Source organism: Monodon monoceros, unplaced genomic scaffold (assembly GCF_005190385.1).
Source record: "Monodon monoceros isolate NGI ecotype Baffin Bay Population unplaced genomic scaffold, NGI_Narwhal_1 Super_Scaffold_10, whole genome shotgun sequence".
NCBI lineage: Eukaryota > Metazoa > Chordata > Mammalia > Artiodactyla > Monodontidae > Monodon > Monodon monoceros.
In genome coordinates this window covers 55,247,423-55,267,789 of record NW_021703766.1, presented here as the reverse complement: position 1 = coordinate 55,267,789, position 20,367 = coordinate 55,247,423, and the positions used below count along the sequence as shown (strand labels likewise).

General features: G+C 59.3%; 3 protein-coding genes across 5 annotated transcripts; 1 reads left to right on the top strand and 2 right to left on the bottom strand.

The window, feature by feature from the left end:
• Positions 1–14: 14 nt before the first annotated feature.
• On the top strand, positions 15–3,142 carry ZNF784 (zinc finger protein 784). Its single transcript, XM_029237593.1, has 2 exons — positions 15–93; positions 1,333–3,142. Exons 1-2 carry the CDS (start codon positions 16–18, stop codon positions 2,221–2,223), a joined length of 969 nt encoding a protein of 322 aa, XP_029093426.1. The 5' UTR covers position 15; the 3' UTR covers positions 2,224–3,142.
• Positions 3,143–5,387: 2,245 nt separating this feature from the next.
• Positions 5,388–15,452, bottom strand: ZNF865 (zinc finger protein 865). 2 transcript variants are annotated; one of them, XM_029213176.1, is made up of 3 exons: positions 15,343–15,372; positions 9,874–11,311; positions 5,388–8,977 (listed from the first exon to the last, which is right to left on the bottom strand). In XM_029213176.1, exon 3 carries the CDS (start codon positions 8,949–8,951, stop codon positions 5,805–5,807), a length of 3,147 nt encoding a protein of 1,048 aa, XP_029069009.1. In that variant the 5' UTR covers positions 8,952–8,977; positions 9,874–11,311; positions 15,343–15,372; the 3' UTR covers positions 5,388–5,804. The 2 variants fall into 2 exon arrangements, with proteins under 2 accessions (XP_029069009.1, XP_029068998.1); XM_029213165.1 differs by lacking the exon at positions 9,874–11,311 and having other exon boundaries at positions 15,343–15,452.
• A 1,611-nt stretch (positions 15,453–17,063) lies between these two features.
• On the bottom strand, positions 17,064–20,312 carry ZNF524 (zinc finger protein 524). Of its 2 annotated transcripts, none has more exons than XM_029213455.1 (2): positions 19,940–20,312; positions 17,064–18,119 (listed from the first exon to the last, which is right to left on the bottom strand). In XM_029213455.1, exon 2 carries the CDS (start codon positions 18,078–18,080, stop codon positions 17,295–17,297), a length of 786 nt encoding a protein of 261 aa, XP_029069288.1. In that variant the 5' UTR covers positions 18,081–18,119; positions 19,940–20,312; the 3' UTR covers positions 17,064–17,294. The 2 variants fall into 2 exon arrangements, with proteins under 2 accessions (XP_029069288.1, XP_029069289.1); XM_029213456.1 differs by lacking the exon at positions 19,940–20,312 and adding an exon at positions 19,563–19,677.
• Positions 20,313–20,367: the final 55 nt, after the last annotated feature.

The window sequence follows — 20,367 nt, the reverse complement described above, 5'->3', positions numbered from 1 at the left end:
GGGCCTGGGCACAAGATGGCCGCTGCGCGCCCGGAGCCCCGGAGTCCGAGCTCAGCGGCCCCGGAGCCGAGATCCCCGGAGCCTCCGGACCTGGTGCGGGCGAGGAAGGGGCCTGGGCGGGGAGCTCGAGGCGGGAGGAGGGCGCAGGGGTGGGCGGGGCCAGGGCGGGGCTTAGGGCTGGGCGGGGAAGGTATTTAGCGCTCCGGCCCTGGGGGCGGTGCTTCTCGGGGTGGGCGAGGGGTGGGGCTCAGCACGGAGCCTATGAGGGTGGAGGGGCGGGGCCTGAGTGGGGGTGGAGCCTGAGGAGGGGGTTGGGCGGAACATCTGAGCTGGTGATAGGTCCAGAGAGAGGAGTCCCAGGGATGAAGTTTGTCTAATTAGGGGGCGGAGCCTTCAGAGGGCGGGGCCTCAGAAATTCTAAGGTGGAAGGTTGGGAAGGTGACCCTGAAAGACAAAGGTGTGGGGTTATGGTTGGGGCATGCACGTTGGGGTGGGGGCATGATTCTGCAAGGGTCTGAGTGATGCGTCCTGATGCCCAGGGGAGGATTTGGGGGGAGAAATGACTGCTCCAGGTGACCTTGGAACCCCACTCAGGATGGGAGAGTATCTGAGGACAACCATTCATTCAACAGACATTTACTCAGCTCCTACTTGGGCTAGACAGATGGAGAGGTGAATGAGACACATAAGCTGTATTCTTTTGCAGCTTGCAGTTGGGTAGGGAAAAGAGACAATAGACGAGACTTATTGTGTTACGTTCTATAAAAAAGAGTGAGCTGATAGAGTTGGGGGTTAGGGAAGCTAAATTTAGAAGAGAGAAGTCAGCTTTGTGCCGGCTTATATTTACACTAGGGTCAGAGAGATAAGCGGGAGCCAGATCATGATGGATAGTAGATGGCGTTTTTGGATTTTAAGAGCAGTTGGAATCATGGGAGGGTTTTGAGTGGGAAAATGACTGCCGTCTGATTTCCGTTTTCAAAAGGTCATTCGGGCTGCTTTGGGGAGGTGGGTTATAAGGGAGCAGGTGTAGGAACAGAGTCATTCAGAGGGTCAGGGGACTTGGCAAGAAATGATTGGCTTAATTGTAAGTGGGGTGGAGGAGAGAAATGGCTGGATCTGTGATATATTTTGGACAGGAGGGGAAGTCTTGGTGGTCATACGGCAGAATCTCAGAGGAAGGAGAGCCGAATCTAGAAATTAAGGGGCTCAGTATGTTACAGTGTGTTTTAGTAAGTGTGTTTAATAAGTGTGTTTAATAAGGCGTGTTGGGGAGGCCTTGAGGCAGAGTCCACAGGCTCCTTGTTTCTTCCCCCCCCCCCCCCCTTCACCCAGGTCCTGGTGCCTGATGATAGCCGCCCGGCCACCCCCCCGAGTGACCTCATCGAGATCCAGGTGGTGAAGGTGACGGACACCACGCTGGTACCTGAGCCCCCGGAGCCAGGTTCTCTCCACTGTGCCTTGTGCCCAGCTGTCTTCCGGCTGGTCTCCGAGCTGCTGTTCCACGAACACGGCCACCTGGCGGGGGCTGAGGGTGGTGGGCAGGGTGGGGACCCAAGCCGGTGTCATGTGTGTGGCCACAGCTGTCCAGGCCCCGCCAGCCTCCGTGCCCACTACAGCCTGCACACGGGAGAGCGGCCCTACCGCTGCCCGCTCTGCCCCCGGGCCTTCAAGGCCCTGGCACCTCTGCTGCGGCACCAGCACCGACACGGGGTGGAGCCGGGGACCTCTCAAAGGCCTCCGGAGGCGGCGGCGGCTCAAGAACAGCGGCCCGGGGTGCCCCAGGAGAGGTCGGAAGTGGTGATGGCTGCGGCGGCCGCAGGCGCGGCGGTGGGGAAGCCTTTCGCCTGCAGGTTCTGCGCCAAGCCGTTCCGCCGCTCCTCAGACATGCGAGACCACGAGCGGGTGCACACGGGCGAGCGGCCCTACCACTGCGGCGTGTGCGGCAAGGGCTTCACCCAGTCCTCGGTGCTCAGCGGCCACGCCCGCATCCACACTGGCGAACGCCCCTTCCGCTGCACCCTCTGCGATCGCACTTTCAACAACTCCTCCAACTTCCGAAAGCATCAGCGCACCCACTTCCACGGGCCGGGACCGGGGTTGGGAGACTCTGGAAGCCAGCTGGCATCGGGGGCCGACGGGTCAGGGAGTGGGTGTGGGGCAGGAAACACTCTGGAAGAGGGACGTGGGGAGACCGCCAAAGTGAAGGTGGAGATCGACCAGTAGTCTGGGAGAGCAGGAACGTGGGAGGTAGGCGGCAGGTTGCAGGGGAGGGGTGGGTGGGAAACGGAGGCAGGGGAGGAAGGGGAGAGGTTGGGGGAGAGGTGACATAAGAGCCCACGGAGATGGCAACGAGCGGCCAGGGTGGGCGAGCAGAGGGAGAAGCGGGCTCAGGACGCTCACAAGCCACACAGCACCCGCATGAGATTCAGAGGAAGGCACAGAGGCAGCCCTGTGGATGCCCAGCAAAATGCAAGGAACACGGGCTCGATTTCATTGCCCCATTTGCCCCCCTGATGGGTTGTCCTCGCGCAAGACACAGCTTGCGGCAGCAGAGCTGAGCACTGCAGAGGGGGGACCAGGATGGAACCTTTTGCCTACCTCACTGGATTGCACTGACCATGGGATGCCTACCCATCCTCAGGCAGAAGACGCCCACCGGGTCCTCCATTAAGAGACTGGGACCCCATCACCTCAAAGCCAGAGGGTCCCCAAGTCATAGCCAAGAGCGCTCAGGTCACAAGGATGGAAGCCTGACCGTAAGAATTTTGACTGCAGGAGCTGCTAGCCCTGCTCCCATGTGGTCCCTCCCTAAGCCACCCAGACTCCTCTTCCAAGGCAACTGAAAACCCAGACCACGAACAGTCACCTAACATCCCCCTCCTAAAGCTTCAGGCTCAGAGCCCATGGTCCCCCAGGTCTACAAAGTAGCCTCAAGTTTCTCTAACTACCTTCCCTCCCAATTTGAAGCAAACGGCTTACAGCCTGGTCCCAAGCTATGCCAAGGAATGGTTGGTGGGTGGCAGTGTGGTGGCCTGGCTGGTGTCTGGCGGCTGGGGAACAGGAGTTGGGTCACTGGGGGGTTGGGCAGAGGAGGAGCTGCAGGTGGGAAGCCTCCAGTTCTGTTCCCATTAAAGGACTTTATGAAGGGTTTTCTCTATGTTGGTCTTGTGTTCCAGGGCTGGGGGTAGAAGGGCCACACTGTGGTCCTGGCCCCAGCAGTGAGTTGCAACTCTCTCCAAACCTCTGTTTCCTCATCTTCAGAATGGGGTAGACAGCGTCTGGCTATTCAAAGAAGCTATGTCGTTCAGCTGTGGGATTGGGGGTCAGGGAAGTTTGGCAAAACGAAGGGACTCCCGTGTCAGGATACTAAAGGTGGGAGAGCCCTGGATTTGCACCCCTTCCTGTTCACCCAACACCCCCATAAGTTGTCCCACAGACAACTCATAAGGGGAACAGAATTCAGTTTTTACCAAGGAAACGCCCATGTTTCCCATCACTGGCATCACCACCCAAGCTAGAAGCCTTGGCAGGTTCCTTGAGTCTTTTTCCTCCTTCATCCATTTGTCTGACTCCCTATCAATTTCCCGCTGTTGAGCCAAATATCTTTGGAATCTGAACGCTTCTTTTCATCATCACTACTCTTGTAGACCAAGCCGACAGTGGTCTCACACGTCCACGCCCTGCTCGCTTCATTCTCCATACTGTGGCCACGCAGATCCATCCTTCCAAAACTCAGACCCCAACCTTGTCACCAACCCACAGCTCCTTGTGGCTGTGAGAAGGGATTCCAAACGTGAGTGCCTACAGGAACTGTGGTGGCAATGTAAGTAAGTGAGGAAGGTAGCCGGGTTTGAGGGGAAACACCAGGACCAGCGAGGTGAGATAGGACCACTGACACTTGGGCTCAGCGTTGGGATTTGACAGTGCCGGGGAAATGGCAGCAAACTGGAGGATATATGCCACGTCCAAAGAGAGCAACGGCTACTTGGCCCCGGGAGGATGCAGACTGTGTTGCTAGATCTTCCAAATTTTTCAGAAGTCCCATTAGTTCGTATTATGTAAAATCTCTTGATTTTCAAATGTTGGCAGATAACTCAGCCTTTTTTTTTTTTTTAATGTATGGGCTAAACCAAATGTGTCAGTACAGACTTATAACCAGCAGCTACCAGCTGCCAGCCCCGGGCCTACGAGATCACCCAAGCCCCGCTATTGGGAATTCATGGCCCTTCAGTATCCAGCCTCCTACCGCCAGCCTCTCAAACCGTACCAATCTATTTGAAACTCTCTGGAAGAGCTGCGTTGAGTTAGACACACAAAACCCTCCACCTGGAATTCTTTGCCCACTTTACCTGGCAAGCTCCTGTGGCTCTGTTGTCCTTCGGGCATCTTCCTCCTCCTCCTGCAGGAAGCTTGGTTAGTCCCCTAGTCTGATAAAGTGACTCTTCCATGCTCTCAGCCCCCGGTGAAACTTCCATGTCCTTTATATTATGGTGGTCCACATCCATGTGACTGTTGAGCCCTGGTACGAGGTCTGTCACCTGCTGGATCTCCAGCCTTAGAGCATGGTGGCCACACTGCCGCCCTCTCGTGGGTCAAACCGGACTCACCCAGGCAGTGCCCGCTGAGCCGGCTTTGTCTTCAGGTTTCAGTATTGAGGGACCCCGGACTGTAGTCCCAGTGCTACCACGAACTTCTTAGGGATCTTTGGGGCCTCTTTCTTCTCTACGAGCTCAGCACCCTCTTCCGACAAGGATAACTAAATGAACCTTGCAGGTCATATATTTCACTGTTCCAAGAACCACAATGAGGGCTGTGAAAGGGCTTTTGAAGCTCCCCTAAGTCACCCTGGAGGGAGAGGTTACTACGAGCGAGCTGTATAATAAACACGCATCTGCACAAGGCTGGAACACAGTAACGGTTTACCGGTTCTTTTCCATCTCACTCGAGGGCAAGGAACATGTCCAATTCATGTTTCCCCAGAGTCCATCGAAGGACCCGGCAGACAGGGGCCTTGGGGAAATGTTGGCTGAGTGAACAAATGCCAAAAGCTTCTTGAAGGGGAAGGAGTATAGGCACATCGTCAGTTCCCGAAAGCAGCGACTTACCTGTTTTGTTCATCTCCCATTTGCCCGACTGGAAGCCTAGAGCCTGGATATGGTGAACCCTTGGTAACTACCAGCTGAAGGAGGAAAAGCAGAGAGAGCGAGGGTGAGGCAGGAGGTGTCAGGAAATCAAAATCCCAGGGAACAAAACTTCTCAACCTTCGGTTTGTCAGTGCTTAATCCCCTCCCCCTGGGAGGCAAGAAAGGACTCCAGCGGCCCTGTTGATAAGATTTATTGTTCTCCGCTCTGTACAAGCCGCGTCTGCCACCCGCCCCCCACCCCCACAAACCAAGAGCGCCCAGTCCCCCCTGTGCCCTCCCAAACTGCTTGTACTCCACTGTCCGGCCAGATTCCAAAGGAAGGGGGAGGGGCGGTTCAGGCCCATCTCCACCAAGCTGATTGGGGGACTGAACAGCTGCTGGGGCAGGGGACGGATGAGGGTTACAAAACGGGGTTGGACGGAGGATCAAGTTCAGCGTCTGATAGGAGGAGAAGGGGGCCAGAGAGGTCCAGATGGGAGTGGTTCAGTCTTGAGTTTGCATGACATGGGCCTTGAAGGAGGCTAGTCTGTCTGAAGTTCTGAAGGATGGATGGGACAAAGAGAGGAAGGGAAGGAGTCTGATCAGCCTCCCGAAGGGGCGAGTCCGGAAAAGGACACCTGATTGGAGTGGCAGATGGGAAGCACCCCCCCCCCGCCCTGGTCAGGCATCCTTCCCGGGCAAGGTGCCCGTCCCTGCTCCAGGCCCCCCGAGGCCCTCGGCCTTGTGGGCCAGGCGGTGTTTCTTGAGGCCATAGGTGTTGGCGAAACCCTCACCGCAGGAGGAGCAGCGGAAGGGCCGGCCGCCCTGGTGAGCCGCCAGGTGCTTACGGAAGTAGCCAGGATCCTTGAAGGCCTTGAGGCAGGCGGGACAGCGGAGCTCGGGCCGCGGCGGCTCGTGCGCGCGCTGGTGGCGCAGCACGGAGCTCAGGTAGAAGAAGCCCTTGCCGCAGTGCTCGCAGCGGTAGGCGCGCTCGCCCAGGTGCAGCCGCTGGTGCTCCAGCAGGTTGGAGCGGTAGCGGAAGGTCTTGCCGCAGGCGCCGCAGCGCTGGGGCCGGGCCACCGCGTGCAGCCGCCGATGCTCCGCCAGGCTGGACGACTGCGCGAAGCGCTTGGCGCACACGCCGCACTTGAAGGCCCGCTCGCCCGTGTGCACCACGCGGTGCTGCCGCAGGTACCAGGAGCGCAGGAAGCCTCGGCCACACACGCCGCACCGGTAGGGCCGTTGCTCCGTGTGGCAGCGCTGGTGGCGCATCAGCAGGGCCGCCTCCCAGAAGCGCTTGCCGCACACCGGGCAGCGGAAGCCCCGCTTCTGCCGGTGGCTGCGGCGATGCAGGAGCAGGTCGTAGGCACCCGCGAAGCTCTGGCCGCAGAGGCCGCAGCCCAGGGTCCGCCGCACCAGGTGCACGTACTTGTGAGTCACGAGGCCCAGGAAGTGCTTGAAGCTCTGGCCGCACGTGGCACAACTGAAGCGCTCGGGGCCCGCACCAGCAGCCCCGCCGCCCCCGGCCACCGCCGCCCCACTCGCATCGTCACCCCCAGACACCCCTGCCAGCGCCGCCACGGCCGCCCCCACCTCCCCGGCCAGCCCATTGTCCAGCACGTTGGCCGCATCGGTGCTGCTGGAGCCATCCGAGGGCTGGGGGCCGCCGGGCGCGGGCGGGAGCAGGCGCTCGGGAGCAGCCTGGTGGACCAGCTTGTGCCACATAAGGTTCTCAATGAAGCCGAACGTCTTGCCGCAGGCGTCGCAGCCGTACGGCTTCTCCGCCATGTGCGCCTCCTTGTGGCTCATGACGTGGAAGAGGTCCGGGAAGTGCTCGCCGCAGTCCGAGCAGGCATAGCTCAGTCCATCGGCGGCGCCCCCGGACGTGGCCGAAGCGCCCGGGCCACAGGACCCCGTCGCACCCTGGCTGGCGGGGAGGCCAGCGGCCCCGGCCAGGGCGCAGGGCAGCTGGAGCCGGTGCACCTGGCGGTGGCGGGTGAGGCTCTGCGGGTATCCGAAGACCTTGCCGCACAGCTCGCACTTGTAGGGCCGCTCGCGGGTGTGCACCACGTGGTGCTTGCTCAAGTGGAAGGACTCGCGGAAGCGCTTCCCGCACACCGGGCACTGGTGTGGCTTCTCGCCCGTGTGGATGCGCTCGTGGCGCTTCAGCGTCTCGCGGCGCCCGAAGCCGCGCCCGCAGATGCCGCAGCAGAACGTCTTGCCGGGGACGCTGGCGCCCGAGGCTCCAGCCCCGCTGGTACCGGCCCCGCCGAGCAGCAGCGGGTGAGCGCCCAGGAGCGGGACGGGCACGGCGCCGTACACCACCGCCGCCGCGGCCGCCGCCGCCTTCTCGCTGTCTGTGGCCGGGGGGTCGGGGGGTAGGAGGTAGGGTCCCGAGGGGAAGGTGGGCGGGGGCTGCGGGACAGAGGCCGTCGCGTCCTTGGGCGCGTCGGGGGCCGCGGGCGGGGCGTGGGCAGCCTTGTGCCGCAGCAGGCTCTGGGGCGCCGAGTAGGACTTGCCGCACAGGTCGCAGGGGTACACGGGCCTCGGCCCCGCCGCGCCCGCGCCCGCATGGGCCGCCTGGTGCTTGAGCAGGTAAGCAGCGTCGCGGAAGGCCTTCCCGCAGATGCCGCAGGGCAGGCGCAGCAGGTCGGCGGAGTGCGTCTTCACGTGCCGCTTGAGGCTCTCCCTGCGGTTGAAGCTCTTGCTGCACACGGAGCACGAGAAGGGCTTCTCGCCCGTGTGGATGATCTGGTGCTGGTGCAGGTGGCTGGGCTTCTTGAACACCTTCCAGCAGAGCGTGCAGGCGAACGGGCCGTCGCCGCCCCCTGTCGCCGCCGCCGCCGCCGCCGGAGGGGGTACCCCCAGACCCGCAGGGGCGGCGGGGGTCGCGTTGCCGTCGGCGGGGGCGGCGGGCGTGGCCGGGGGGCCGGAGGACGCCGAGGTGGGGGCGGCGGCGGCGGGCGCGGGCAGGCCCAGCGGTGGGAGTGGGGCGCCTGGCTGCTGCGGGCCCCCCGCGGCCGGCGGCACGTCCTTGTGGCAGCGGCGGTGGCGGATGAGGCTGGAGACGTGGTTGTAGGTGCGGCCGCAGACGCCGCACTCGTATGGCCTCTCCCCCGAGTGCACCAGCATGTGCTGGACCAGGTGCGAGGACTGCTTGAAGGACTTCTGGCACACGCCGCAGGGGAAGCGCCGCTCCATCAGGTACTTCAGTCTCCGGAAGTAGCCCTTGTCATCCTTGGCTGGATCGCAGGCCGCCCCCGCGGTGGGGCCCGGCGGCGTCTGCGAGGGCGCGGGGAGCGGCCCGGGCGTCCCCGTGGGGGCAGCTAGCCCCGGCGTCGCCCCCGGCCCGGTTGCCGGCCCTCCGCGCTTCAGGTTCCCGAACAGGTGCTGGTGTCCCGAGAGGTCGACGATGCCCCACTGCGGGGCCGGGAAGGCGGCATCGAAGAGCGGAGGAGGGGGCGCCCCGAAGGCGGGCGGCAGGGGCGGGTCGGGCTTCTTGGCTTGGGAGGACGACGACGAAGAGGACGACGAGGACGACGAGGATGAGGAGGGCACCTCGGCCTTGGGTTTGAAGGTGGACTGGGGCGGGTAGTCGTACTGCGGGGGTGGCGGCTGGGGCGGCGGCTGGGGCGGGGGCCCGGGGGCGCAGGGCAGCGCCGCCACTGCCTTGGCGTGCTCCCCGTACAGTTCCATGGGCTCAAAGCGCTGGTGGTTGAGGAACTCCAGGAAGTCGAAGGGGTAGCTCTGGAAGTGAACCCCGTCCTCGCCCCCTAGGCCGCTGCTCCCGCCGCCCCCGGCGCCGCTGCCCGCTGCGTTGGCCTCCATCCTGGGCGGGTGGGAGATGGGGGACCCTGCAGAGAGGAGGACGGGGCTGAGGAGGCAGGGCCTCGCGCGGGGTCCCCCAGCTGCGGGCACTGGAAGACGCACACCCACCGGCTCGAGATCTGCTCCCTCCTCGTCCGGCCTTGCTCACCCGTCCCTCTGTCCTTCCACCCCACAGGCCAGCCTTCCTCTTGGCTCCGCTGGCCCCACTGACCTCTCCCCCTTGGCCTGTCCCCTTTCTGAGTCCTCTTCGCTCCTCGTCTCCCTGCTGTTTCTCGGATGCCTTCTCTCTCTCCCCTTTTTTCTAGGCTTCTCACACATCTCTATCCACCCTGCAGACCCTGCAGGCCCCCGACTTCCTCTCCTCAGATTCTAATTCTTCCAGCATCCCTGGCTTCTGCTCTCTCTCCCTTGTGCACACTCTCTCAGGCCTCCACTCTGGGTCTGCCCAGGCCCTCTGCTCTGTAGCCCCCTCACCCCCAACACACACACACCATCCCCAGCCCCCTGCTCTCAATCCCCTCAGGTTTTGCCTTTGTCAAATGATAAGTTTCCATCAGAGCGGTTAAGAGGGTGGCCTCTGGAGCCAGAATGCCGGATCTGAATCTAAGCCCTGCCATTCTCTAGCTGTGTGACCAAGGACAAGTTCCTCTCTGTGCCTGGATTTCCTCATCTACAAATGAAGGTGACAGAGCACATCCCTACCTCACAGGGCTGCTGTGAGGACCCAGCAAGCTATGTGTGCCGGTGGATGCTTCCCGGCACACTGGACGGGACTCTAGTTATCACTCCCACTGCTAGTAGCACAAAGAGGAAGTCAGAACACATGAGGACAGCTGGGATGAAGGCAGTGTGGGGAGGGGGCATTCTTTTACTCTTCTTACTGGGTAGGAAGAGACTCTGCTTGCCTGGCGGAACAACTTACAGCAGTGCAGCTGGGCAGCCTGACAGCAGGAAACACGTGGGCCCCGGCCCTGGGTTCAAGTCCCGTCTCCTTCCTGACCCACACCCTCTCCACTTCTACAAGGGGGCGGTGACCCCCAGAAGGCAGGGGGGCTTCAGGGGGCTGAAATAGGAGGTAAGGAAACACAGCCATTGGCAGAGCTCATTCAGCCCCTGGAGCTATCTGTACCTTCAGTGACATCGCACACCTAGGAGGAGCCTGATGGCAGATGCTCCGGGAGTGTGGGTTCTTGTCCTTGCCCCTGGGGGTGCGGGGTTCCTGCCCCATCCAGGATGGCAGTTACTCTCTGGGCACCTCCTTTACAGGACTTCCCACTGCAGGCTGCAGCTGTCCATGCCTGCCTGCCCACCCCCCAACCTCGTCTCCTGCAACTGATCTGAGCCTCAGACCCGCCAGGGACTTCGGGCAACGCCTCCACTAAGCGGGTGGAAGGCCAGTGGGAGAAGGGCCCGCAAGGTCTGCCATGGTTCTTGGCCGCCATCCCCCTTCGCTGGCTCTGCGCCCAGCCCACCACAGGGGGCAGTGGGGGCTACCAACGCCAGGGCCCATCAACCCCCATCCATCTGGCTGTCTCCCCAGACAGGTGAAAGGTGAGTGTCTCTTCGACACCTGCCCGGAGGTTAGTATTTTTAGCCTCCAGCTCTGGGTGTCCCTGGATGAGACTCAACATCCTATGGCCTTCACACTCCCCTAGTTAAGCTGATCTCCGGAAGAAGCAGAGGAGTGCCTGGGTGCTTGTGGAAGCCTGTGGGCAGAACCTGAGTCTGGGAGACGGTGCTGGGCTGGGCTGGGGGACAGGGAGAAAGTACATGGAGGAAGGGTGCAGGGAGTAGGGGAGCAGTTAGGGTGCTACGGTGGGGGCATGGGAGGAGGGGGTCCCAGGAAGGAAGCCCCGCCCTGGCTTGCCTCCATCAGAGCACATGTTAACAGCTAGCTCTGCCGGGGCATTTCCCACAGGCCAGCACCCTTCCAAGCAGGTCACGCACACTAACTCACTGAATCCCCAGCACAGTTCTGTGAGACTGACACGGTGACTGTTGTTATCCCCATTTGACAAAACAGAGGCACAGAGAGGGCAAGTGACTTGGCCAAGGTCACAGAGCAAGTTTGTGGCTGGACCCCACCACTACCACCACCACCACCACACACACATACAGGATTGTTCCCTGAGGAGGACAAAGGGGAGGGTGGAACTATGGGGACAGGAGCCTTATTTGTGGGTGCTCTCTGCATTATGAGGGGCATTCACAGAAGGGGCCAAGTGGCTGGGGGAGGTATTTACCATCCTGAACAGATGGAGAAGTGATGTGGTGAGGCCGTTCCCTCTTGCCTGGAACATTCTTCCCCAGACCTCAAGGCTCCCTCCCGTGCCTCCTTCAGGTCTCTGCTCAGATGTTATCTCCAAGAGAGGGAATACCTCTAACCCCACCACTCACCAGCCCCTCATCCTGATGCATTTGTTTCACCACAGTCATTGCCACCAACTTATTGCGTATATTTCCTTTGCTGTGTATTTACTGTCTGGCCTCTTCACCTAAGACAGTGAAGACTTGGCCTGTCTTGTTCACCACTGGGCCCCTAGCACCTAGCACAGCACCTGGCACAGTGTGGGTACTTGATAAATATTTGCTGAAATGTGGGAATTAAACAGCGCCCTCCCAAATCACCAGGGGGTCTACAATGAAATCACAAGGAAAATTAGATGAACAAGAAATGGAAAAGCAAAATACCAAAACAGGCGATGCAGCTAAAGCTGTGCTCAGAGATAAATTTATAGCTGTAAATGTCTACTGATACATATTTGTTGAATGAATGAAGGGATGAGACTATGCTGACCAGAACTACCTGAGGGAGGAAGGGGGCCATTTAGTGGAGATGGAGCTAATACTGGCAGGGTGTTCCCAGGAGAATGAATTCTGGTGGAAGTGAGGTTACGAAGAGGGCCCCAAGGGCAGGTGGGCAGATGCTGAAGGACTGCTGCTGGGAGAGGCACAGTGGGTGTTAGTGGGGGACACAACTGCTCAGGCTCACAACTATTTCCAATGGTAAATGAGAGACATTTCCTTTCTCAGGGGACCCAAGCCTCAAACTGCTATCTTTCTAAGGGAAGATGTGCCATGGATTTCATGCACAGAGTGGTGTGATGGGGGGACCCCTCCCAAGGGGCCGGAGTCCCACAGCAACCGCAATCACAATCATGACAACTCGTGTTTATTGTTTGACCAGTTTCACATGTACCATCACCCTGATGCCTCATAATAGTGCTGTACCATGTTGGACCCATTTTATACGTAGGGAAACTGAGGAGAAGTGGGGGTCATTTCCCTAAGGTCATGTAGCCAGTGGAGGGGAAAGCAAGTATTAGATTCCAGGTCTCTCTGATGCCAGGACCTGTGGGCCATTCTGGTACAACAAAGCTGCCTTGTGATGAAACTCTAGTCTGTAATAACAATAGTAACATATAGTAACATGTAACACTGAACCAAGTGCTTTTTACACGTCCAGTACCCTCCTAAATTCTTTACATGTGTCGACTCAATGAATCTTCCCAATAACCCTAGAAGATGGTTAGGATTATTAACCCCATTTTACAGAGGAAGAGACTGAAGGCCAGAGAGGTCAATTAATCTCCTAAAGTCATACCACTAACAAGTGGCAAGGCCATGAGTTGAAGGCAAGCAGTGGGGTTCCAGAGTACGCGCTGTTACCCTTACAACATCCTGTCTTTCCTTTTTTTTTTTTTGGATGCACTGCATGGCTTGTGGGATCTTAGCTCCAACCAGGGATCGAACCCGGGCCCACAGCAGTGGAGTCCTAACCACTGGACCGCCAGGGAATTCCCATGCTGTCTTCGCGTATTTCTCTCTCCAAAATAAAGGAAAGCCCTCTCTCCACCTTATACTGGAAAGATACTTTGCCCCATCCACTTCCCTGGCACTCAGCCCCAGGACTAGCCACTGGCATTTACTGAATGCTAACAAGCACCGCACTAGGTGTCTTATGTGGCTTGTCTCAAGCAGACCTCACAACAGACTCATCAGATAAGCATTACTACTGTTCACATTTAGTAGACAGGAGGACTAAGGCCAAACCATGTCACTGTCACTCCTCCACTCAAAACCTTCAGTGACACCATCTTAAAGCGCGTCAGAGATGACCTCCACAGCTCCAGCAGCTTCCTGGCTGCTCCACCAACGTGCCAGCTCTATTCCTGCCCCAGGGCCTTTGCACTGGCTGTTGCTTCTGCCTGGAAGGCTCTCACTCCCTCACCTCCTCCACGTCTTTGCTCAGATGCTGTCTTCTCAGTGAGGTGCTCCAAGACCACTGTAACCTGTCACTCAAACCAACATTCCTGCTCACCCCAGCCTCCTTCCTTTCTCTCCTTTCCTGTCAGCATCATCTGACAAACCATATGGTCTGTTTGTCTGTCTTCTTGCTGTTGGGCTCCCACTCTAGGAGGCGGGGTCCAAGCAGTCAAGATTTTGTACCTGTTTTGTTCACTGCTCTATCCCCAGGACCTAGAACAGGGCCTGTCTCAAGTATTTGTTAAATAAGTGAATGAATGAAGCCTGGGAAATAGGGAATAGTTTGCTCAGAGATACGACGGCTGGTGGGATCCAGGGCTCATCCTTGTAACCATTTCACTCTCAGGGGAGTGGAGCAGTAAGGCAGCCCCCTGGTGGGCCACAACTGTCCAAGAGAGGAGTTTACACACAGGTGTAACTTTCTGGTGTGTGGCTTTCTGGGGGGGGGGTGACAAGAGGATCACAGGAATCTCTTGAAAGAGGCCTTCCTGCCACGCCCTCTGACACCACAGCCCCTGTAACTCTGTGCCCTTATCCTACTGTATTTTCTTCACACAAACATTTGTAGTTTGCTTTTTAATTTTGTGCCCCATGAACTGGCATATACACTCCACCAAGACAGGGGATTTTGTCTGTTTTGTTCTCTGCTGCATCCCCAGTGTGTATAGGTGTTCATTAAACAGTTGTTGAACGAAAGAAAGAATGAACAAATGTAGAACATTCTGGGCTCTGTAGAGCTGACAAAGGCCAGGTGAGTGATCACAATGCCCTCACTTCTAAGGCCCTATGAGATCAAACCTTCTCTCCCCTCATTCTTCCCTTCAATTCCTCTGCTCCAAACTCACTGGCCTCCCCTGCCGCCCCTCTGATCATCACGATCACAGCCACCTCAGGGCCTTTGCACGTGCTCTTCCTCTGCCTGGATGCCTGGAACAGTTCACCCACATCTTTACATGGCGAAGTTGCCTCTGCTAATTCAGGTTTCACCTCTGAAGTAGCTCATAAGACTCAGAAAACCCAGAAAACAGCATTGGTCTTGTTTGTTTGCTTGCTTTTGATCTGTCTCCTCAACTAGACTGTAAAGACCCACAAAACAAAGACTGTGTGTGTCTCTCTCTTTCATGGATGTACGTCCTAGACCTAGAACAGTGTATATTCATTCTGTAAAGAGCGAATGAATGAATGTCTAGGGGAAAAAGTCATGCCCTAGTGGAGCTGGGAGTCTTCCTCAGGGAGTCCAGGAGAAGGGAGTGAGAAGTGGAACGTCAGGATGAGAGCTGCCAGGGGCAGGGGAAGACAGCATCCTGAGAGGTAAAGCCTCACGTAGGGCACTGCTCTGTGGGAGCACGGCAGACAGGAGCTGACCCGGAGGAGGGTGGGGTGAGAGTGTTTCATGGGAGCCTGGGGCTAAACTGGCAGCCATTTTTACCTAAAGGGGGAGAGGATGTGGGTGTGAGAGCACAACTCTAGACGGAGCTGTTTATGGGGGGGGCGGGTGAGGGGTGTCGGTGATTGAAAGGATTATTCTCAAGGGGAATTATTGGGGGGGGAATTGGAGAATGAAAGAAGGCATTCTTGGCCACTGACCAGAATGCAAAGTATTTTTACACTAATGAAGGGGGCGTTTTGGGGGGGGGGCGCTGGTTAGGAGCTTTGGGGGCTGTTGTGTGTAGACAGAAATAATGGGAGACAGATCTGCTGTAAAGCACTAATGCCACACTCTTTGGAGGCAACCTACAGGGGATACTAAAGGGAGGGTTCACGCGCAGCTGCCCTGCATGGGGACGGGCAATGCCGGTGGCATTTTGGGGGCTGTCCTGGAGGAAGCAATGACGGGGTGGGGGGGTATGTAGAAGAGATCCTATGAGAAAGCCTCAGTGGGGGACCCTGGCAGCAGTTGGAGGCATCGCCACGAATGAGGGCGCTCTGGCAGCTGTCCTACATGGGGGCATTACTGGGGAGATATCTGGAGTAGCCTTTTGGGGGAGCAGTCACTGGGGGGCCCCTGGCGCGGGCTCGGCGGGAGAAGCACTGATGGGAACGTTCTGGGGACCAGGGCGGGCCAGGGCGGGGCCCCCCGCCCACGTTGCCCCCGGGACCCCGGGCCACGCGCCCCGTCACTCACCGGCGCCGGGGTCTCCGCCGGGAGGAAGCCGAGGAGGCGGAGGAGGCGCCGCCGCTCCGGGGAGACCCGAGGGCCCGACCGGAAGTGCCGCCCCCTCCCCCTCCCCGGCAGCCCCGCGCCGCCCGCCTGCCCGCCCGCCCGCCCGGAAGCGGAAATCGCGCCCGTCTCCGCGGCGCCGGCGTGGAGCAGCGGAAAGAGGAGGCGGCGGCGGCGACCGGGAAGGGGAAGTGCGCCTGCGCGTTGGCACGGGACAGCGGGCAGGGGAAGACCCGGCCGCTTCCTGTGGGCGACCTGAGCATAGTGCGCCTGCGTCCTGTGCGCCCGCCTCTTCTTAGGACACCGCCCACATCCTCCGGACATCCGGTTAAGCCACGCCCCTCATGTAAATTTCACATTTAAGCCCCGCCCTGGTCCCCGAATCACGCCTATTTCAGATGTTAATTATCATAATCAACACCCGTCGTCTCAGAATCCGTCCTCCTCGACCCAGCCCCGTGAAGTTTACCCTGCTCTTCCCCGCCTCCAATCCCCTAATCTCTAGAACTCCAGCTCTCCCTCATAAGCCCCTCCTCTCAGAGCTCCTTAGGCAGAACCACGCCCCTGCGTCTAAGCCCCGCCCCTTCCGTCCATAGCATTTAAGTCCCACCTCTCTCATGACTTTCATGCTAAATTAATTCTGCCTCGAACTTCCAAAGCGTTCTCTGAAGTCAGTGGGTCTCAAAGTATGGTTTGGAGACCAGCAGTATTGGCATCACCAGGGAATTTGTTAGAAATGTAAATTCTCAGATCCCCCTGCCTCTGACTTCCTGAATCAGAGACCCTGGGGGTAGGGCCTAAGGACCTGGGTTTTAAAATACCCTTCAGGTGATTCTGATGCAGGCTGAAGTTTCGAACCACAGCTTTACCACACCTTACACGGTCCCTCTCGTATACTCTCTGTAAACCTCGCCCCTAACTCGGCCCCACCTCAAGCAGCTAAGCCCGATTCTATTCAGCTCTTCCTCCTAAGCGCCCCCTCCCTCAGGGGCTTTCCTTCGTTACTCCTCTTAGGTACCCCCTTTTCTCCCCTTGGCCTGCATAGCAGTCATACCCACCGCTCAGCATCTTAACAGTTCAAGTCCTACCTCTCCTAACACCTTGCTCTCCTGCAGTTTCCCCTTGAAACCCCTCCCCTCAGATAAACGCTATCCATTCCCTCTAAATGCTCTCAATTTCTGCCCGTCAACCCTTACACCTCCTTAAGCCCCAAGCCAGCTCTCAGCCAGCCCTGCCCACAGTTCTCACCTAACTGCCCTACAAGCCTCGCCCCTCAGCCTCGGCCCCGCCTCATGAGTCCTTAGCCCCGCCCCTCCGGCCCTACCAAAGTTGTTACTGCCGCACACAACCCTCAACTCAGTGTTTCTCTGCAAACAGTGCCAGGACAGAGATGGGCCAAAGTGGTGGCTGCAGAATTTCCGGGAATCTGGTTAGAACGGCGCCGGGGGTTGGCGGGGGACCTAGAGTCACGTTTGCACAGAAGGTTCAATGTTAAGAGTGGATCTTTAGAGGGAGTGCTTCGAGGTCCACTGGAGATGGAAGAAGCGTCAAAATCTTCCCCCAAGCCAGTCTTTAGCGCCAAGCTAACGAGGCACATGACAAGGGGGGGTGCAGCGGGGAAGAACATTTGAAGGGAGGAGAAGAGGGGCGCCAGCCCTGGGATCATCACGGAACACACACAGGAAGCCAGTAGGCAGATATTTATTTCCACAGCCCCTGCCTCCACAGGCCTGTCAGTCCGAGGGAGGGTGGCAGAAGGCTGCAGGACCCGGAAGTGGTCGTCCTCACCCTCGACCTTCTCCCACAACAGGAAGACTACCAGACAAGAATGTGTCCCAGTTTCCCTGCCCAGGTTCAGTGCCAGCTGAGCGCCCAGCTCTAAACCTGGCCTGGGGAGCAGTGGCCGGGGGTGGGGGTCAAGCCAGCTCTTTCCCCTCCAGCTCCTCCTCATCGGCCCCTGCCGTGGCTGGGATACCCTCGTCGTCCCACGGTGGTTCAGGTCCTGGGTCCCGAGGACCCAGGGGTGCCTCCATGGCCTCGGGGTGCTTGCGCCTGGCATGGCGCCGGAGCGTGTTGGCCTCGGTGAAGCGCAGCCGGCAGACGGGGCACTGGTAGGGGCGCTCCCCGGAGTGGACGCGGTGGTGGTGGGCCAGCTCGCCCGCCTCTCGGAAGCGGCGGGGGCAGAGCGGGCAGCGGAAGGGCCGAAGGCCGGCATGGATGTTGCAGTGCCGCCGCAGGTGGCTGGACCGCTTGAAGGTCTTGCCGCAGTCCTTGCACTCGTGCGGCTTCAGCTCTGAGTGTGAGATACTGTGGCGCTCCAGGTCGGAGAGGTAGGGGAAGGCCCGAAGGCACACGGGGCAGAAGTGCGGGGCCTTCTTAGGGCCAGAGCTCTCGGGCCCGCCTGCTACTGACCCTTCAGAGACTGTGTAGGGCACACCCTGATCATCGATCAACAGGAGGTCACTGCCACCGCCGCTGCCCACCGGGGCTGTCACCCCCTGTGCCAGTGGGGGCTCCTGCCCCGACTTGGGGGGGCGGCCCCGCTTGCGAGGGAGGGAGGCCTTAAGAGTCCGATTCGAGGAGGTGGCCCCCCCGGGACGTCGGCCTCGGCGGCCCCGGGGAACAGAAGGAGGTAAGGCCAGAGGTTTCTCTTCTTCCCCGGGCAAAGGCGAAGGCCACGGGTCTGGGCTGGGCGTGTCCATTGAGCAGTGGGGGGCTTGGGTCTGGGCACTGGAGCCGGGCTAAGAGGAGAGAAGGGGTAGCCGTCAGTGCAGGAGGGTATGGAGCGCCCTTGTCCCCCAAAACCTCGCCATCCCTGGGTCCGAGTCTGTCGACCTGGGCGTGGCCAACATTCACTTGGACGCACAAAGCCACACTAGTGGGTAAAATAGTAAGATAATCCTGTACCAGTTGGTAAACAGGCACTGCCCTGAGCCCCACAGGTGTCTCCCAGACCTCCCTAACCCCTCCTAGACATTCAGGGTCAACTTGAGCCAAAATACAGAAAAATCTTCCAAGGAGGATAGAGTCCAACTGAGGGTACAGGCGAGTATTTCGATCCTCAAAACAGAGAACCCATCAAACAGAAGAGCTACAGAGGCCTCAGAAATGTTTTTGTCCCTCCTTCTGACAGAAGTGACAGAGGGAGAGAAGGGGGGTCAGGACTGGAAGAAGAAAGGGATTGGTCCCAGGTGATGTTTGCCCCTAAGTTGTGGATGTGGACATATATCAGAGCTGTTAAAGAGTGTGGGCTCTGGGGGCTTCCCTGGTGGCACAGTGGTTGCAAATCCGCCTGCCGATGCAGGGGATACAGGTTCGTGCCCCGATCCAGGAAGATCCCACATGCCGAGGAGCGGCTGGGCCCGTGAGCCATGGCCGCTGAACCTGCGCGTCCGGAGCCTGTGCTCCGCAACGGGAGAGGCCACAACAATGAGAGGCCCGCGTACCACAAAAAAACAAACAAAAAAAAACCAAACAAACAAGAGTGTGGGCTCTGGAGCCAGAGGTTCTGGGTTCGATTCCTGAGTCTGTTACTCTCTGTGTAGTGCCCTTGGGCAAGGTGCTCACCTCTCTGAGCGTCAGCTAAGCCTTTTGCAAAACAGGATGAATACTTCCACCTGCTCGCACATAAAGTGCTCAGTACATGGAAGTGCTTAGGAGATATTAGCTCTTATTTTCACGGTGAGCAGCTAAGGCTCACACCAACTCTCTGAATAAGGGTATATCACGCCCATTTTGCAAATGGGGAAACCAAGGCGCAGGAAAGTGAAATCAGTTGCCCTAGCTCCCTCTGGCGGTACGCGGCAGGGCCAAGACTTGATCTCACGGACCCCAATGGCCCAGGGAGTGAGAAGTAATGGACCCAAGGGACATCATAGGTCCCTTAGTCCTGCGCTTGAATCTAGCTCTACCGTTCATTAACAAGTGGCTTTGCCTATCTGAGCCAGTTTCCATCTCTGTAAAATGGATACAGAAGGGTTGTCGGTCGGCATATATATAGTAAGCACCAAATGAACTACCATCACCAACACCACCATCAGCAGCAAAGCCTGGGACCATGGGACTGGGGAGTAATAAAGTGGAGGGGGAGGAGAGCACAGGTGCAGTTAGGATTAGGGGTTACAGGTGCCACTGCACCCCACTGGAACAAACACACAGATTAAGGTACAGAGAACGGCAGCCACCTTTCCATGATCACACGGCTCGCTCGGTTGGGGTTGCCTGGACTAGAACGCGGGTCTCTGTAACGGTGCCCCTGACCCTCGCCCTCCTCCACCCCGGTGTAGGCGCGCGCCCGTGAGCACCGACTGCGCGGGGCGGGCCCTGCGGGGGCGGCGGCCAATGAACGGCGCCGGGCCGCGGACGGCGAGGGCCGCCAGGAAGGGGGTCTGCGCGCGCGCGCCCAGGCGGGCCGGCTCCGCGGGGCGCGAGGTCGGCGCGCGCGCTTCAGCGAGCGCAAGAGCAGAAGCAGGTGGGGGGCGCGCTCCAGGAGCGCGCGGCCCCGGGCCTCCCCTCCCTCCGCTCCTCTCCCCGCCACCCGGGCCCCCCGCCTCTCGGGTACCTCATTTGCATGTCGCCTGGACTCGCGAGTGTGCGCGCGCGGGGGCGCGGGGCCGGCGCGTGGGAAAGGGCGGGGGCGAGGGGGCCCTGCCCCTCGGCGGCGCGCGCGCGCGGGACTGCCCCGCCCCTCGGAGCGGATGCCGGTCGGCCCCTCCCTCCCTCCCCGTCGGGCCCGCGCCCGCGGGGAACAAAGGGGACCCGCTGGGTCCTAAGAGCCGGTCATATGCCCGTCGGCAAGCCGCGCCTGCGCACCCGTCGCCCTCGCTAGCCCCGAACGGGAAATTACCCCACCAACACATCCCAAACACATAGAAATGTCTGTCCTCCCACAAAGCACCCAGCCGGGTGACCCAATCAAAGAAAGGTACCGAAAGGATAAAGAGCGGGAAAATGGCCCCTCATTCCCGTAATTAACATGGCGCCTGATTA

Excerpts from the sequence above, each read along its gene's own strand:
- ZNF784 (XM_029237593.1), top strand. The coding sequence starts at position 16 with ATGGCCGCTGCGCGCCCGGAGCCCCGGAGTCCGAGCTCAGCGGCCCCG. Across the intron at positions 94-1,332 it reads CCCCGGAGCCTCCGGACCTG|GTCCTGGTGCCTGATGATAG; the intron begins GTGCGGGCGAGG and ends CCCTTCACCCAG.
- ZNF865 (XM_029213165.1), bottom strand. The coding sequence starts at position 8,951 with ATGGAGGCCAACGCAGCGGGCAGCGGCGCCGGGGGCGGCGGGAGCAGC.
- ZNF524 (XM_029213455.1), bottom strand. The coding sequence starts at position 18,080 with ATGGACACGCCCAGCCCAGACCCGTGGCCTTCGCCTTTGCCCGGGGAA.